Raw genomic sequence first — 18,382 nt, forward strand, 5'->3', positions numbered from 1 at the left:
TTTGGCTTATTGCATCAGAAAAATCTTATGTCCCATTGCAGCTGTCTTGCACTGGTCAGACCAGTCAGCTGCGAAACTACTGTGCTTGATTGCACAAAGCAGCATCAAAATACACAGTGAAGGAGAGGTACTCCTGGTTGCCCTCACAGCTAGGTGGGTAAGGCCCCCTTACCCACCTTATCCTAGTGACTTTTGCCACCTTTGGGCTGTCTACAATAAGATCAAGTAATTTGGCCTTAAGTTTCAGTTCCTATTGTTGTCTTTCAAGTTACAGGTGACAGTTGCTCTTTGAATGCAGATTTAGCCTGGTAATAAATAGCAAAATGTCACCAAATAGTGCATCTCCTGCCTTAAGCATCTGGACCAGACAGCACAAAATGTGTTTTCAGCCAAACACTGGCTTTTGCGTAGTCCTAGTAGTCTTCCATTCACATGATAGTGCTGTCACAGAGGAAATGCTTTTTCTAAAGGCACAAAATGCATGGAATTGAAGCATGTCTCATTTTTATATGAGGGAAAGTTTGATAAAATGCAAAGCCTGGAAACCTGGTATTAAATGCTTCTGATACATTCACCAAATGTGAGTCACCTTTTGGCTTTTATACATACATTTCAGAAAAGAATAAAATCAGTGTCTAAAATATTCTATAATTAACATTTAATTCCTGTTTTTCTTCAATAGATCGTAAAAAAGATCTTGTAAAACTCCAGGCAGGAGAATATGTTTCTCTTGGCAAAGTAGAAGCAGCTCTAAAGAATCTTCCACTGGTAGATAATATTTGTGCATATGCAAGCAGGTAAGAGGCAGCTGATATTTTATCATTGCTGTATTCTTTGTCCTACTGAAGCTATAAGCAAATTTTTTTCCACTCAATGTGTGGAACTTTTTAAACCATTTGAGAAATTATTTTACTTGTAATACAATGGAATAACTTCATCAAAACTAAAACATCTGATATGTATGTTTTTATTTTTCCTTTCCCGTTTTTTCCATCATTCATTAGAAAATGCCAAGAATTAGTGTCTTTTTCCTTTTCCTCACTCTGAAAAGCAGCTAAGCTGTGACTGCATTCATAACAGATCACTCAAGCACTTAGTAGATGATTACCTATAGAAGCCCTAGGACACCTTGTTCCTTGCTGTATTTAGCTGTGATGTGTTCTACAGAGGAAGGTGGGGGGAACACCAACAGCCCAGAAGCTGGCTTGTATATTATAAGTGCTTTTCTTTAACACCAGTAGAAGCTTTGCAGCTTGAGAGAAAACAGTCTGTAAATACTTTGCAAACACACATTTAATAAACGATCAGATGTCCTTTCTATTTACTTTCTACATTTACTAATGAGTTAGGCATGTAAGGACTCATAAAGTCTTAAGTTTCTATTTCTAGAATTCCCTACCTATGCATGATATAAACTTAAACATATGAATATACTTCAGGTGATCCTTGTTTCCTGTTGTCATTTTGATGTTTGGAAAGTCATTTTGGAGTTTATGAACAATCAGAAATATTCTGATTTCCAGTATGGCCAAAAAAAGCCCCACTTGATAACTTTGAAAGAGGCCAGGACAAGCATACCAGAGAATTGCTCGCTAGTAATAAATAGAAAATTAACTTTTGGTTTGTTCACCTGGTTCTCTGTGGTATTTCTTGTGTTAACTCATGATAGTCATCCTATAACTTTGTTCTGTAACTTCAGTTTTGATAGTTGTGGTTCAATAGTCTAACATGCGTTGGGCACACCACTGCTGAGGAAAGTTCTGTTATATTAAGCTTTATTTGTGGTTTTGACCCCCTGGGCGAGTCTCGTGTTTGCTTGCTTTGACTGCCTGAGGTTGGTATGTGCCTGTTCTGAGCGCCCTCTCTGGAGAAAGAAGTTTCTAAAGGTGGTGATTTTTGCTGTTCTAGAATTGAAATTCACTATTGAAATTGTATTATCATATTTTGTGTTAATTTTGTCAGGCCAACGTAACATTGGAGGCTAAAATGTACTTGTCGGACAGGCACTTGTCTCTGACAGTCTGTCTCTTGTATTACCTAAAAATAGGAAAACTTAGGAGCAATCTTTAAAGGTAATATACTGAGTTCAAGTACATTCCAGATTGGTTTTTCTGATGCTGTTATATTTCTTCTTAATGCTTTCATGTGTGTGATTTGGCATAAGTAGCCATGTACTACAGATTCTCTGTATGATTGTCCATATGCACATTTCATTGTGGGTATATACTCAACTCAGCAAGTGTGAGCTTGGAGGCTTTTTGTTAGCAGTGCCTATGACCTTTCTTATATCCTGTCTCTCCTTATACTTTTGCCTGGGCAGCAATCTCATATGCAAGAGGAGTCCATTTGTAGCTGTTCTGTCATCTCCCACATGCAAAAGGACAAGGAAGACAGACTTCTAGGAGCGGATTATATCTGTGATTTGACCTTAGATCTTGGGGTGCAAAGCTCCTCCGAACATGGTAGTAGGGAATCAGAAGTGTTTGCATGGTGTTGCTGCTTCAAAAGCTATATTAATTGACTACTTCAGATAAAATAGTGAGATAAGAAATAAAGTGCTTGCTGAAAGAAATCATGGTTAGAGCTCCTTCAGAGGAGACTCCTACTGCTTTATCAGCACTTTGCCTATCCAGGACGTGTTCAGTGGGTTTCAAGTGTAATGTCAAGAAAATGAGTAGTTCAGTACCAGAGGAATGAGCAAACATGGCAAAAAACCCAAGGGAGTTCTCAACATGAAACTCAAGGAGAGCTGATAAGGACCAGACTTTACAGAATGGAAATGGTGATATCAACATGTAGTGTCATTGAGTATGTCTCTTATCAAAGGTCTGAGGGTTGTACTTGGGTAGGATCTCAAGCACAGGAGGGGAATGAGGATGCCTCGTGTAGGAGAGATGTTTTAGCAAAATCTCTTGGCATGGAGGAGATGACTAAGGAGGTCCTGAGCACCAAATTCTGATAACTTCTTCCTTTGTGCTGTTATGACCCCTAAGACTGAAGATGTTAGCAAATTCAAAAGATCTGCAGAAGGAACAGTAACAGAGAGGGAAGTAGCTGCTCCAGAGAGATCATGTGGTCTTCAGGGTACTTCTCAAGACAAACTGCTTTAGCATTTGAACTGCAACAAGTGAGGATTTAACTTACAAGTACAGAATGAAAAGCTACACGTTCCAGGAGCTGTGAGTGCCAAGGTGCTCTTTCCAGGAAGAAGCATAGTTGGATGAAACACTTTGTCCAGAGGAAGTATGCTTTTACTCAAGAGGCTGAATTTTAGATGAACCTAGAGTTTAAGGCTTACCCTCAAACTGGTAACTTTTATATACTGTTTATCCCTGGAGACACTGGTGATGCCGCTGGACACAACCTTAAGCATGTCAAAAGACTATGGGTACTGACAATGAGAAAGTTCCAGAGTCCTTTGTGTTCTGGATGCCTTCATGCATAATACATACGTTATAGAGTAGATCCTAGATGAAGTTACAAGGTTCAGTACAGAGTATAGCACAAGTCGGGGGGATGTGTGTGGGCAGAATTAGAGGCAAAGACAAGGTGAGATGCAAGCAGTGATACTGAGGCTAATATGAAGTATTTCTCTAAGTATATTCCTAGTGAAAAATGGAAACGGTTCTGAGTCAGCCTCCAGGCAAAGCTTGTTGACAGATGATGCCAGGGAAGCCTGTGTTTGTAATGGACTTGGTGCAGTCTTCACAGCTACTGTCAGATCATCATTCAACTCATACCAGTAACAAAGGAGAAAGTTGCGATGTGCGGTAACCAAAAGGGTATTTAATATTTAGAGTTAGTATTTTAAAATTATCTTGGAGACCTTAAAGGATAAACTAAAGTGTCTTCATTCTTCATACCAGGTTTAAAGTTCTGTATTTTGCATTAATGATCTGTCTGGTGAAAAAGAGAGCTGAAAAGTTTTAATAAATCTGTAGATGGTTAAGGTGGAACAGAACCAAAGGTATAGTGGAGGACAGCATTAGAATACAGAGCAAGTTTGACTAGATAGAGATTTGCTTGAAAACAGCAAAAGCAGTCAGTTTGGAGAGGAAATGTAAATTATACTTACACCTAAATAAACTGCAAAAATACAGGATGAGGACCACCAGCTGCTAGCAGTTCTGCAGGAGCTGACATGAGTCAACAAGTGCCATGCCGTTATAAGAAGGTAAATAATATGGCAGAGTCAGATTTATAGCCTACAAGATGCACAATGATCTTTTTGCCAAGCATTAAAGGGTCTGAGTTCCACATGCAACGCTTCAGAAAAGGTGGACCTCTTGAAAAGAGTCCAAGAGAAAAATGGGAACATCTGGACAGAGGTCTGTGATACATGAGTTGAGAAGGTCATTGCTTAAATTCCTAAATTTAAGAAAGGAAGGGAAGACTAGAAAGGTGAGAAGGAAAAAAAAGTAGCAATGAATGAATAAATGGCTTCTGTGTAAAAGAGAGGAATATCTTGCTACTGGCTGTATGAAAAATACCACTGATGTGAGCTGCACAGAGGAAGAGTTGGGAATAGTCAGCAGGAACAGGTTACCAGTGCTAAGAATAAGGAAGCATTGCTGTTAGAGTTTGCCTGATGTTTAAGAATGCATTAGACAAACATCTGTTATATGTCGTTGACTTTGCTTAAAGGTAGGCAAATGAGTTTAGATGATTTTCTGAGATTGCTTTCAGCTCTCTGATTCTGCCATGTGAGGTTCTCATTTTCCTTGAACTTTACACCATCTGGAAGATCTTGAATACCTATTTCAGGGCAAATTGTTTCAGTGTTCTTCGAAGACTTTTGAGATCACAGCTTCGTATGTGCTAGGCATATCAGGAGCAGACAAAGGTTACCAACAGTAGAGTGAGCGTATGGACAATCACGTGAAAGAGAAGTCACTGCCTTTACAGACACAGGCTTTCTTTGAGATGTGTTGTGCATATGCTCATTCCACAACCTGCTCCCCAACCCCTCTTCACTGCAGTCCTCTACTCCTCTACAGTAACTGGATTCTGCAGTTGAGAGGAAACTGAGGTAGGGAAGCCGCACACCAGTCTTCATACCGGGATGCAAAACATGAGAGGCAGGGCGCATTGACATCGTATGGGTACTGCTTCCCCAAAGCTTTGAGCATGAGACACAGTGGAATATGCATATGGACAGCACACCTTGAAGCAATCCAGTTGCTGTAAGGTAAGTAGCTTCTCTTTCTACTTATTTTTAAGCAGGCAAAGGTGATTTGTGTACTATTTGAGAAAGATTATCAGGTGAACAAAAGCCAACTGTTAAGAGCAATATCTCTGTGTTAACTGCAGACCCTCCAACTTGAAATGTTATTTTTGAAGACTTGCTAACTTTACAAATTTCATATTAAAGTACATTATATTTCTCAGCTTCCATTCTTATGTCATTGGATTTGTTGTGCCAAATCAAAAGGAGCTTGCAGAACTAGCTCGAAAGAAAGGATTTAAAGGAACCTGGGAAGAGATCTGTAGCAGTCCTGAGATGGAAAAAGAGGTACTGAAGGTGCTAGCTGAGGCTGCCATGGCAGGTGAGTAGCTGGGCAGATAGTATGAACCTTGTGGACTGTAATGTCTGTGAAACAGATAAGCATAGGCCTAAAAATATTTCCTTGAGCATGTATATTTCATAAAACATGTATGAAGTTCTGAGAGATTGGTCTGTGTGAGTCTAGTGCTCTTTAAGATGTCCTGTAGTAGCTTTTTGTCCGTAGCTGCTTGCCCAAAATAATGTGGGTCACCTGTAGATCCATGTGTGTTGGGGATCATACAGTCTGACGTGCTACATACCTATGCATAGTTGAAATAAGCCCATGATGACAGGGGCTGTCCTAGCTTCCAGTGATGTGCATCTGAGGGATTTCCTGAACTGAAAGCAGTATCTTTGTAGTTAAGAAGTTTCAATAGACTTTTCTTCTATTAACTCTTCTAGTTGCGTTTTAAAGTTACGTAAATATTCTGTATCAGTGGCAGAGTTGCACAGCTCAGCTGTGTTCATGTGAAGAAATGCCTCTTGTTTGTTTTAACTCTGCCATCTGCTAGTTCAGTTTCCTTCTGCTGAGCTTGTATATGGGAAGTTGCAGTGAAGAGTCACAATGGTAGTTGTGATTTCCCTCCCCCCATTGTCTGTTACTCTTCCCCTCTCAGCTGTATCTTTTTTCATGCTAATTGATCATAGTCTATTTAGCTGTGCTGGTGTAGAATTAAACAGTGGCACAGTGATATTTTGTCCTTTCATAATAATTTCTGTCTCGTTTTTTGCTTTTGATCATTACTAAGCACTGAGCTTTTTTCATAAAGCTGTTGCTTATGACGTCAATGGTTTTTTTGGTTGGTTTTTTTTTGTTTTTAAACGATCATTGTCAAATTTGGGTTTTGTATGCATTCGTTTTTACACTTTTATGCAATGAATGTTTTCTGCTGTGTGTTTTGCACTTACTTGGGATCACGATGTCCTCCTGCACATCTTTGCAGTTCGTCCCCATCTTTTCTACCGTGGATAACATCATACTTCCAACAATCTTCATCTTGTTAATCTTCGTCTCTCCTCCATATTACTTATATTAAACTTCATGATAAGTGTATTTGCAGACTTCTGTTACAGGAGCGTACTCTTATGAGGCATGCAGTCTCAGTACTGCAGCAGACTTCTTTTTTCCTTTCCCCATGTCTCCAATCCTTTTTTCTTCACTATATGGAGCATATGGGCAAAGTCATTCTAAGAAGCTGTGGAGATGGAGAGCATGTACAATGTCACTTTCCTCTTTTTTGTGAAGCAGTAACTATTCTAAAGAGAATTAAATGTTAAATTCATGAAATGGAATACTTGATTTAATCCTGAGTCATTTTTACATGTTTTGTTACTTCATATTTGGTTTTTATTTCTGTCTGGTATCATAGGCTTTACTTTTAAGGTAATTTAATGAGTTTTAGTGCTAAATTGCAAAAAAACCCCACCAAACCCAAGCCCAATGATTTAATGTCAAGGAGAGTAAAGGCACAGGAAAATCTAATAATGGCAGGTAGCACAGGATAATTTTACATTTGTGGCAGTTTTTCTAACCAGAAAATAATTTTTTATTCTGCCCATCTGATAACGTTTTTAGTCATTTGCTTTTCTATTTTTCTATTTGGTTTTTTTTCCTATTATGTCTGAAAGCATAGCAGTAACTCTTGGAAACGATAGTGGTTTATGCTAAAGGTGTACCATGCAGAGCACTATTCTGTTTCAGTAAGGGGAACAATTTAGGACTATCAGGGAAAAAAAAAAAACCCCAAAACAAACCAACCAGCTGTATTTTCAAGCTTAAGTAGTATGGTTTTTAAGACTATCTCCAGAAGATGGGTATTATAACACTGATACAGCAGTGTATGTTTTGAGGCTGTCACTTCCATGCAGTGAGGCTTTTCTGAAGTTGGGGAACAGCACGGGTACCCAAACAGCTGGGGTTTATGTCTATTTCTCTGGAAACTGGAGAGCAGTTACTGATGGACCCTGTCACTCTGCCTGTGACCCACGCAGGCTTGCAAAGCTAACCATGGCGGGTTTGAGGAACACTTCATTTATGTCACGTGCTTTTCTGTGTGAGAATACAGTTTTTCCTTTTGTGCTTTTAACTGTAGAAGCATGCTACAATTAAATACATCTATGTTTTGTATTTTTACAGCTAATCTGGAGAAGTTTGAAATACCAGTAAAAATCCGTCTGAGCCCTGATCCTTGGACCCCTGAGACTGGTCTAGTGACAGATGCGTTCAAGCTAAAACGCAAAGAGCTCACGGCATACTATCAGATGGACATTGATCGATTGTATGGAAAAAATGTAAAATAATTCTTTTTTTCTGCACCACTTTGCTACAGTCAGCTTGGATCAAATAGGAAATACTTGAATTGCCTGTCTCAACACTTGAGATCAACACAGGAAACCACCATTTCTCATTTTCAGCTTAAACCATTATTTCTGATAACATCACCCTGATGACTGGCAACTTTAGTAAAATGCTATGGCAGCAAACCTGCGTCTGTCTCCTTTTTTCCAGAGTTCTCTGCTACCTTGTCAGTCTGTGGATTTTCCCCAAGTCTTTTCGGGAAACCATGATTCTGAAGCCTCAAGTTTTTAAACATTTATAAATCCTGTATAATGTTTTATTTGTATCTTTAAAATTTGGATGTATATAAAGAGAACTTGGCTATATAAGGAATGGTTATACTGGGGGCCTTTTTTTACCTAATTATTTAAAGATAAGAAGGTATTGATGTTGTGACATTATGTACCTTGAAAATGCTTGTAACAAGGTCATTGTCAAACAGAGGACCGTGTTATTTGCTGCTGTGCTATTTTTCTGTGTGAATCTGAGGGAGAAAATGTTTGACACTCCAGCTTTCTGTAATACAGCTCTAATATGTGCCTAGTGGTTACCTTTATTTTTATCTGAAAATGAAAAGATGGTCATGGCACAGCTCTGCATAAAGGCAGGTACTCTTGCAGGTGTTAGTTGATGCTTGTTTAATACAAAAGATGCTATTAACACAGCAGAAGTTAAACCTAAGAAGAATCTCTCAAATACAGAAACTCCTTTTTGACATGGCTCATGACCATTTCATCTAGTAGTTGAATTGTGTAAAGCTAATAAGAACTCTCAGCATTAATTTCACTTAACACTTTGTAAGTTTGACAGTGTCCTCTCCTTTTAGCAGAGGGACTGTAACAACTTTTGTCGTTTCTCATTAGGTTTGGACTTTACACTGGGTTTGCTCTTTCATTGTTTGTGACAGTCTGGCAAAACCCCTGTTCTGCCTAGCTGCAACCCAAATCTTACTGGGGGGATTTTTAAAGTCATAATGACAGTTATGTTCTCAGCTCACACAGTGCCTAGCTGCCCTTTGTGCCATTAAAAATCTCCCTTTAATTCTCTGTTCTTTTATTTATAATTTTTTGCTTTAAAAACAGATACTTGAAGTATTTGTCAGCCAGAGTTATTTGTGTTGCTTGGTTTGTTACCCCCAGTTCTTACCTTGGGAGGGAATTTCAGTTCCTGTTTTACTATAGATATGTGAATATTGTTTGAAAAACTATGGGAGATCTTTTCCTCTTCAGAGAATGTTTAGATTTGTTTCAGATGTGAATTTTATTTTCAAAATATTTCTAGAAAGAATGTTTTAAACAGGGTTACATGAGAATGTGAAAAGGCATACGTCAGTCATCAATTTTTTGGTGGAGCAAATATTAAAATGGCTTTAATTTGGAGATTATTCTTTCATGTGTATCATTTACTCGTACTAAAAATCAGGGTCTTGATGCTCGCTTAGTACCCAGCTATGGTAGTGTGTAGCAATTCTGAATGGCAGAAGCTTTGTTTGTGGGAGGGAGTTCCTGCTGTTAGCATTTATGACATGGGAGCTATGGGAGATGTTTGATATACAAATTTGCATTTTAAAAACTTCTGAAATAGTATTTAACTGCTTTCTATAATCCATTGATCATAGACAGCAGTTTCATAGGAGTTGAAAGTTACCAAGCAGGTTCCTTGTATTTTAATTTTGATGAAATTACAGGGTTTGTGTTGTATTTTATTACATTACCATCTCTCCCACTGCTCATGGATTTCCCCTGCTGCTGTCTGTGAATAACTGTTACCATTTGGTGAGTTTGGGTGTAACTAGTCAAATGGAAATAGAAGCAATAAAAAGAAATCAGAACTGCATTTATGAGATTAATGCCTTGCTATATCATAGATCATAAATTAAAACCTTCTGGCAAATACAGTTAAGACTAATGTTAGAAAATGACTGAAGAATCCAGATTCCAGATGTGGAACTTGCCAAGTCTGTAGGGAAGTGTCACACCATATATTAGACATTACTAATACTTCAGTATGTATCTGTGCTCCATCAACAGGTTCTTAAATAGTTTGCACTCAGAATAGGATGTACATTGTTCACATTTTTTTTTTTGGTGACTATTTTAGTGAAAATGAATAAATTGCAGAAGTACTATGTATATCACTTGGTGCATTGTGCAGCAGATTGAAGAAAATAAATCTGTCTTTGGTTAATTCAGCAATCTGAAGTTAGTATTTTATTCTGCTAAGGGTTTAGATCCACTTTTGGGTAAATTGCATAAAGGAAATTTTGGAATGGTTTGAAAATGGTAGTTTTAATATTTCTTGTAATCCAGTCACAAGATAGGGTTGCAGTCCATCTGTGCATTTGAGTTTACAGTTCAGGGGTTTTATATTTAAAATGGATATCAATATATGTAATTCCTCCTTTAGACATCAGATTTGTTGTGGAAATTTCTCTCTTCTACAGAATATGAAAATAAAGCAGTTCATAAACTTTAGTCTGAACGCTGGAAATAGACTTTAAAATATTTGTATGGGCTTAAAATATTTGAGAGTTTTTTCTTTTGATCTATTAAAAAAGGACTTCACTAGTGCAAAATTCTGAGTACTTCCATGTCCCGTCCCATTAAAGCCACCTGTCCTGTGGGTGCCCATGCTTATCATTAATTGACCAGGCCTATAATGGGATGGTAAGCCACAGCTGCTATTGCTGCTGTTCAGGTGCTGAGCTTCCTTGCTCTGGCAGTCTTAGTCCTGCAGGCTGCTCTGCCTTTCAGGTACTTTGGCTACCACCATATTCGCACTCTGCTCTTGTGTTTGTGAGCAGCAAGATGATTTTAGGGGTGTTTGTTGCAACCCTGCATGGATGCACTACATATCAGCCAGGAATTTACCTGGTGTCTTTCTTTCTTTTACCTTTTTCCTGTGTGTCTTCCCATACCCAGTGTAACAAGAACAGAAGTACCTGCTGGAATGTGTAGCATGTGTCCCAAAGGCTGTGGAGTAAATTAGGAAAAGTGCATAGTTGGAAGTTGTGATCTCGATCACATGGGGGATTTTGTAATGGGAAGAGCTGCAATTTTTTAACAGTCTTTCAAGAGTTCAAACTAAGAACATATACCTCACCTGAGTGGCCCCCAAAAGGGGGGATTTTTAACAAAGCTTTTATATTTATAAACTTCCCAGGACTCTGAATCATTGGAAATTATAACTACTTACTCTGTTGTGAAATTTACATATTTCATTATAAAAAATGACTGACCAAGAAATTCCAAGGATGTTGTGAATATTCTTCAAATTCCCACAATTATTTAAGAATATTTCGGGACTTTAGGCTAAATTCAACGTAGATGTCATAAGTGTTCTTTGCAATGAATAGTATTTCTGGAGCAGGTTAGGAAGTTAAAAAATTACATGCCAAAAGTCCTTGCAAAATTATCGATGCTGCTGCTACTGCAGTTTGCACACAAGCAGGACCATACTTCAGTGAGAAGCTGTGTATCAGCAGTAAAATGTTTTGCTAAAATAAAAGCAAAAAACTATGTGCAGCTAAAACTAAGAATATGATATGTACCTACATCCTACTGGTTTTATAGATAGGATACAGAGACGGGTATGGAATTGAAACCATGCATAAAAAACATCCTGTAAAGCTTGTAAGTTTATGTGGAAATTGCTATAGGACATAAGACTCCTTTGCAATAACCTTTATCCTGCTAAAATTCACAAACTTTTATTCTGTGCTAAAACTACATCTGGGTGGCGCAATGCAGCATTTTTTATTTTTATTAATGTGATGTATTAACTGTTTTGGATTCAGTGTAAAATTGTGTACATCCGTTTCTTCACTGGTAAAAGAGGAACAATCTCCAACTTGCATACACCTTGGACCAGGCTGAAAAGTTAATTGAATGACCAGTTGTATATTATTGAATTGGTTATTTAATGAAAACTCATTTTTAGTGTGATCTTGGTTGTTACTATGAACTGCCTGAACATTGTATATCCTAATTGAGTTATAGTGTATGAATTATTTATTTGTAATTGGATATCATGTTACAAAAATAAAATTAATTTCACAAATCAGGTCCCATACCTCCAGTTTAAGTGGCATTTTGTGTTTCTGTTGTCTGTCTGAGCCTAGATAATTTATGGTTGTAAATTACTGAATTAAAGTCACATCAGTACATGAGTACATGGCTGTTTTAAGAAGGGCGGTGGGTCAGGATAGTTCAAAATGCTGCACTGCCAGGGAAACCTGTTTGATGATGGGCATGTCCGTTTGGTTTGCTCCCTGCCTCACATTGCTGGTAACCCTTTGCAAAAGGCTCTATTCCTGTATTGCTCATCGTTGGTACCTTGGCGGTTTGCTATGTAAACAGCCACGAGCTTGTGTGTTGCAGAGAGTGAATATTCTGGTCGATTACTTGGCCGTTCGTGCTATACAGGTATTGCTGATGTATTTTTCTGTGAATATTGTTGGTAGTGAGTTTGTGTATCTGGACTGGGTGCTGGACCCTTACGTGCTGGGCTTGCTAATTCAGCAATAGAAATGATACCTGATAGAGCCTTTTGAATCTATTATTTCAAGTCTTGTCCAATATTCAAAATAAATGGGACTGTTTCTGGATGAATGCAGGAAACTAGTTATCAGGTTAACCTGGGCTTCCACTACAGGAAAGTTACCATCCTGTTTTGTCTGTTTTATTTGCATATGATCTATTTAGCCCTTTTTTTTAAGAGCACCAGCTATGGTAATACTTTATATAAAGCTGTAAGTTTCTGATATTTCTTTAACTATCTAGGTGCACTGGGACTTACATTTAATGTGTAATTTTCTCTTAAGTTTGCGGGCTGAAGGATCAGACCCCAAAGAGATGTTAGATGCTTGCAGTTGGGCTTCTGAGGGTCTTGAACATTTAAGCTTGAGGTTTTGCTTACAAGCACACAAACCATCACTGGTAATGATCCAACCTGGAGGCATCGCAACTTTACAGATGCCTCTTTTTCTCCTTTTTTTTTTTTTCTTTTGGGGTCTTTACAGGTTCCCCAGATGCCGAGGGTCATAGCGCTGGCTGAATGTCAAGCCTTCCCTGCTGCATAGCTAATACTTATGTGTATCCCTTTCATCAGTCATGAGAAGGCTCCAGCTTCCTCCTGATTTTCAGTTACATTCGAAGTAGTTGTTTGTTGGGTTGTTGTTTTTTTTTTTTCCTTCAAAAATACTGGATTTTTAGACTGAAAACTTTTTTTTTCCCCAGATTGAGGGCAATATGACACACTTTAATTGATTTTCCCCCCTCCCTGCCCTTAGGCATCCATAGCTGCTAAAATGTCTTTAGGGGGCTCTTTAATAAAATAAGAAGTAAACAAGTTATGAACTATTAGAGTAGGTAATTTATTATAGCAACTAATTTCAGAAAGGAGAAATATAACCATTTCAGGAACTTTAGTTTTCAGAAAATACGATGTTAAGGGAGTGATTAAAGAGGCATAGGATCCAAAATAATAGACACAAAATTACAAATGAAAATATTGAAGTCCTATATTATTATTGTTGTCTACAGCAGAAAAGTCTAGGGGGTGGCAGGGAAACTGTGGCTTCGGGGGAGTGTGAAGACAGTGGGAAGCAAGAGAGAAAAATAAAATCAAAAATGCAAACAAACAAAAAACCCAAGAAAAAATACCCAAAAAAACCCCTACCCACAAAAAAAAAAAAAACCCCAACCCCATCCCCAAACCTATGTATATTTTAATACTTAGGAATAATATTTTAAATCTTTTCTGTGTACATACAATTTCTATCTTGGCAAGAAAAGTTAAACCACCTGCTCTTATGTGCACCACATGGTAACAGCTGAGAAATGGCCTTGTAGCCAGGGCACTGCAGATGTGTGGCCAGGCCCTCCTCTTCTAAAAGAGGAGAACACATGAAAGGTGAAGGGTGTGGAAAATTACCACTGTCTTTCCCTAGAAATCATACATATGAAGTGGATTTGTCTGCCCTTGGCAAACTGAGGGAGCAGGTTGATGGGTCGGCCTTTTCTTTGCGCTGGGGAGCCAGTGGTAGAAATACTTACTTTTTGGGAATGAACGAGGTGTATAGTTCTTGCCTACCTTCTGAGGTGCCATTGAAAACTGGGAAATGACCAGATGTTCCTGGTAGAGATAGCTTTAGCATGTGGATAACTGATGTCAAACTGCTGGGCCAGAACTGATGTTGGTGGTCATGTCTAGATGGGATCCAGCTGCTGTGGCTGCAGGAACAGCAAGTAAAGGCAGCTCAAGCCTGTAACTTCAACACCTATAACCTTCAGCAAATAGTGTCTGTAAGATTTGAATCCCAAATTTCATTATATACTGGTTTAAACCAAGCATTTCATTCCTGCTTTACAAGGGAAGCGCTGCTCAGCTTTACCTGCCTTTCTACCTAACTTGAGGATGTTGCATCCTTTGCATAGGGCTGGATGGTTGGACCACTTGTGTCTGTGCATGGTCCTAGATGGGTATCCCCAAACTGCTACCTGGTCCCCAGTGTGAAATAGCTCATAGAAAAGCAAACACCATGTCCCTGGTGGGGCAGGTGGATTCTTTCTGCTGTGAACACAGGTGCCTGAAAGAGTGGTACAGCTGTCCGTAACAACATATTCTTTACATATAGCACCAAAAAGATGCTTTATTTCAGACTGCAGGGTTATGCAGCACTGCTAAGTGCAACAGCAGGAAAAAAGGCACATACCATGTTTTAATCCCTCTTCTGATATGCTCTTTCCCACTTGATTACTTGATTTAGTTTACTTTTTTCTCTAAAACTTTCCGTTAGTGGTAGGGTTGTTTGGGGGGTTGGGTTTTTTTTGTATTGTTTCCCCCGATAATTGAGAGACAGCTTTATGAATGTAAATGGCTTTAACAGAAAAGTTCATGTGGCTTTCCATTGATATGCAATCACAGTAACTGTGTTTGGCAACAGGCCTGGTGGGTGGTGGTTTTAATCCCTCTGAAATGGCAAGATATTGACATAGATGCTTATGTTTCCATAGAGTTTCTGCTACTTCAGGCTCCTACAAAGGGTCAGGAAGGAATTAGAATGATTTTGAAATATTAAGATATTATTAGCAAAAGAGAGTGGCTATTGTATCAAATTCCCATAAAATTAACTGTATCGCAGCCTGGTAAAAGTCCTGGATGCTTAGCTAATTAATAGACTGATTTAGATGTTTACCTTAATGATGCTTATCAGATGCAGTTCATTTTTTTTCTAACGAGGATTTGCATCAGAGATCTTGCTGCAAACTCATTGTTTTTGATATCTTTCCTAGTACCATATGTATCCACAGTTGTTATTAAGGCTGCAGTGTATGAATGATAGGATTTAAGAATGACCTGGAAAGCATCGTTTCTATAATTTGGTGTAGCTGGAAGGCAGGTTGTGGATGTTTAACAAGCTGTAAGGAAACTAGTTGCTAAAACTCATTAAGAATTTCATGTCTCATCAGTTCCCTGGATCTCGCCCATGTTTACTGGGTATTGCTGCCAGGCTGCTTGGAAATGAAACAATTTTGCTTAATTTTGTTTCAATTCAGAACTTGGTCTGTTCCAGCCAAAGTAGTGTAACAAAATCAGCAGGAAGACCGAGAATGCCAGTGAGCAATCTGGCCTATTCAGCACTGCATCCTCTTTCTTCTCCCTTCTTGTCAAAGTCACATAATAGCCATATAAAAACGGGGAGGGGGATGGATTCTTAAGAATAATCTCTGTATCAAAATGGGCTGATAAATTTGTGATTTAGTGCTACTCCAATTGGATATCTGCATGTACACTTACACTCGCTGGCACACACAGGCAAATATTGTGTAGGTGACCTGCAAAAGGGCAGGATTTAGGGCCGGAAAGGTTTGGATTGTCCCTACCTGATGCAGACCAGCATGGAGCTTCTGGAGGATGGTTTCTGCCTACCTGCTTTATGTCTCACCAATGATGATATGAGCAAAACGTGCTAATATTTCTTTAAGAGCCATTTTTATTTGAAGTCTTCATAAACTTGATAAAAATTTCTTTGTAAAGATCTTCCATGTAGTTATTCCTCCATGTGTTTACTAGTGGATTATCGGATGTTTACCAGGAATAACAGGTGATGGGTCTTGTTGTAGGCAATGTTGTTGGTGGGGAGCGATACCCCATGTCTGGCTTCCTTTCAGAGCTAAATCCAAGGAGCTGCTGTTGGCTCTGGATAGCCTAACTTTAGTTTGCTCAAATGTAGTTGTCCTTCCAGTTGCAATTATGGTGTTTCCACTGAGCATGCAGAAAAGTTTCTGTGCCCTCATATGCCCTCCACTACCCCAGTCTGCTTGTTTTGTATTTGCTTCTGTTTATATTCATTGATGTGCCATTGATAATGTCCTTTGCAGTAATTTTCCTAATGTTTTCATAAATAGATGAGATTTGGGACTTTCTCCAGACTTTTTCCCAGTGGTACAGAGGGATACTTGCTTTTAAATATTTTTTCCGTTTCCTCCTGTCAGCTTTATTTTCTGCCAGTAACTTTTCATTACACCAGATCTTTCTGGTGTGGTCTTTTCCATAACTGATGTTTTGTCTTTGTGAATTGTGTTACAGAATTTGGGTGGTAGTAGATGTAGATATAATGGATTGCTTGCAAAAAGGCATGATGCTATCTGTAAATCTTGACCAGCAGAGATTTCTAGATGAAGTTTTTCCTAAAGTCCTGGAACAGTGAGCCCATGACTGTCCTCAGGATCTGTGAATAGCCAGTGCTGCTGGACCGTAGCAATCACTGGTTCAGTGGGAAAAGGAAAACAACAAAAAATAACCAAATTTTACATTATTCTGACACCTTTCTTTCTGCGTTAGTCTAAATGTTCCATAGTTAAAATTAAACAAGGCAGTGAATTGTGATGTGATGTCTTACAGTTTAATTAGCTGCAAGATGCGCTCCTGTGAAAGGACGCTGCCCCCTGCTCCGTTATCCTCTGTGCTGAGAGGGTGTGCAGCTGCCTCCCTCCTCTGCTGACAGCAGCAGCCATGATGGGTTTGATAAACCATTGTGCTTGCCTGTTGCCTTTCGCTACAACAGTAAATACTTGGTTAATCACCTCCTGAACCCCTCATGAGCTGGTTAGCTCCCTGAGCGCACAGGGAGAAGATGCTGCACCGTGCTCCTGCGGACCTGCTGGCTTTCCCAGCTTATGGCTTTCTCTTAGCCTGCGTATTTTTAACTCAGAGACCTTTGCTGCTCCCAGCACTGTCATACATCTATCACAGAGTGCAGGACTAACGTGCCTCCTTTTTTCCTGCCCTGAGCCTGTCCCAGCTGGGACTGTCCTGCTGCGCCCAGGCCCTTGGCAGTGGTACCAGTCTGCCGGCACCCGGCTCCCGCTTTTCCACTGAATATTGCTGTACAGTACGTATGTAAGAAGGGGCACAGCAAGCAGAGGGCAGTCTAGCTTTATCTCTGTCAGCTGAAGTGGGCTGTTCAGCAGGAACAGGCAGCCTCGGGCACAGGAGGCTGGCTGAGCTGGGCAAGAGGCTTTCCCTGCTCCTGGGCCAGTGTGCCAAGGTGTGATGCCAGCCCAGCTCTCCTCCTCATGGAGCTCCCGCGGGTGAGCCGGAGGGCTGCTGGCAAGGCTGCTGTGTCCTCAGATGCCATCATGGGAAATTAATGCTCAGCAAGTACCTAAAGCCCATGTTTATCAGCCTGCTACGTGTCTTGTGGCCGCCTATGCAGGGCACATGTGATGAGCTGTGCTGACACCAGTGTTTCACTGTGCTGGACTCTGTTCTCATGAAAAGCCCTTTTGGCTTCAGCCATGCTCTTCCCCTGGCCTGTGGCACTTGCGGCATGGGCTGGAGGTGCTGCTGGTGTCTGCAAAGGCAGCCAGGGACTCAAACGGCCTTGCAGCCTCCTCTGTGAATCACAGATCCTGGGAGAAGAAGCTGCTGATATATCCCTGATAGGAGCTGCTATTGCCATCTCTACATAAAGATCTCTTTCTTCCTCTAGCCAAAAATGGTATATAGGGAGAATTGCTGTGCTCCGAGTCTCTGGGCCTGCTGTCACAGGGTGCAGTTTATTTGAATTACTGTAATGTGACAGGCTTGTGGACAAATTGGAAAACATCAGGTAGGCAAAAAATGTTAAATTGTTAAGTCGTAATAAGTAGCCAGCATATGGTGTTAAACCAGACACTGCACCCCATTCTTTCTTTCAGAGCTTCCCTCTGTTTTCCACAATGGAGAATATGACTAAATAAACTTTTCAATATTTATAATTAGATTGGCCACAGAATCAGCCACAGATTTTGTTCTGTTTAGTGGGTGGTGGTTTTTGGGGTTTTTTTTTGTTTGTTTGTTTCTTTCTTTCTTTAAAAAAACAAAGAGCTAGCAGAAGAGGGGACTTACCCTGTTTTAAGCAGCTTTGAAATTACCCACCCTGACAGAGCTCTCTGAAGGGAAGGGTTGGCCAAAGTGCAAGAAGAAATGTATTTTATTTACATCATCTCTTT

At 39.5% G+C, this 18,382-nt stretch overlaps 1 protein-coding gene across 3 annotated transcripts in view; it reads left to right on the forward strand.

Annotated features, from left to right (window-relative positions):
• The window catches only part of ACSL3 (acyl-CoA synthetase long chain family member 3), a 56,854-nt gene extending 44,909 nt beyond the window's left edge, over nt 1-11,945 (forward strand). Inside the window, exons 14-17 of one of the 3 annotated variants that reach the window (XR_003992652.1) lie at nt 683-797; nt 4,998-5,188; nt 5,389-5,546; nt 7,683-8,029. Coding sequence is in view for 2 of the 3 variants with exons in the window: in XM_030494858.1 (XP_030350718.1) it covers nt 683-797; nt 5,389-5,546; nt 7,683-7,846 (437 nt within the window). In the remaining variant the exon portion in view is untranslated. Of the gene's footprint in view, nt 1-682; nt 798-4,997; nt 5,189-5,388; nt 5,547-7,682 lie in introns of all 3 variants that reach the window. The other 2 variants (XM_030494858.1, XM_030494857.1) reach the window with 2 other exon arrangements.
• Nucleotides 11,946-18,382: the final 6,437 nt, after the last annotated feature.

The sequence above is a fragment of the Strigops habroptila genome, chromosome 8, assembly GCF_004027225.2.
Source record: "Strigops habroptila isolate Jane chromosome 8, bStrHab1.2.pri, whole genome shotgun sequence".
NCBI lineage: Eukaryota > Metazoa > Chordata > Aves > Psittaciformes > Psittacidae > Strigops > Strigops habroptila.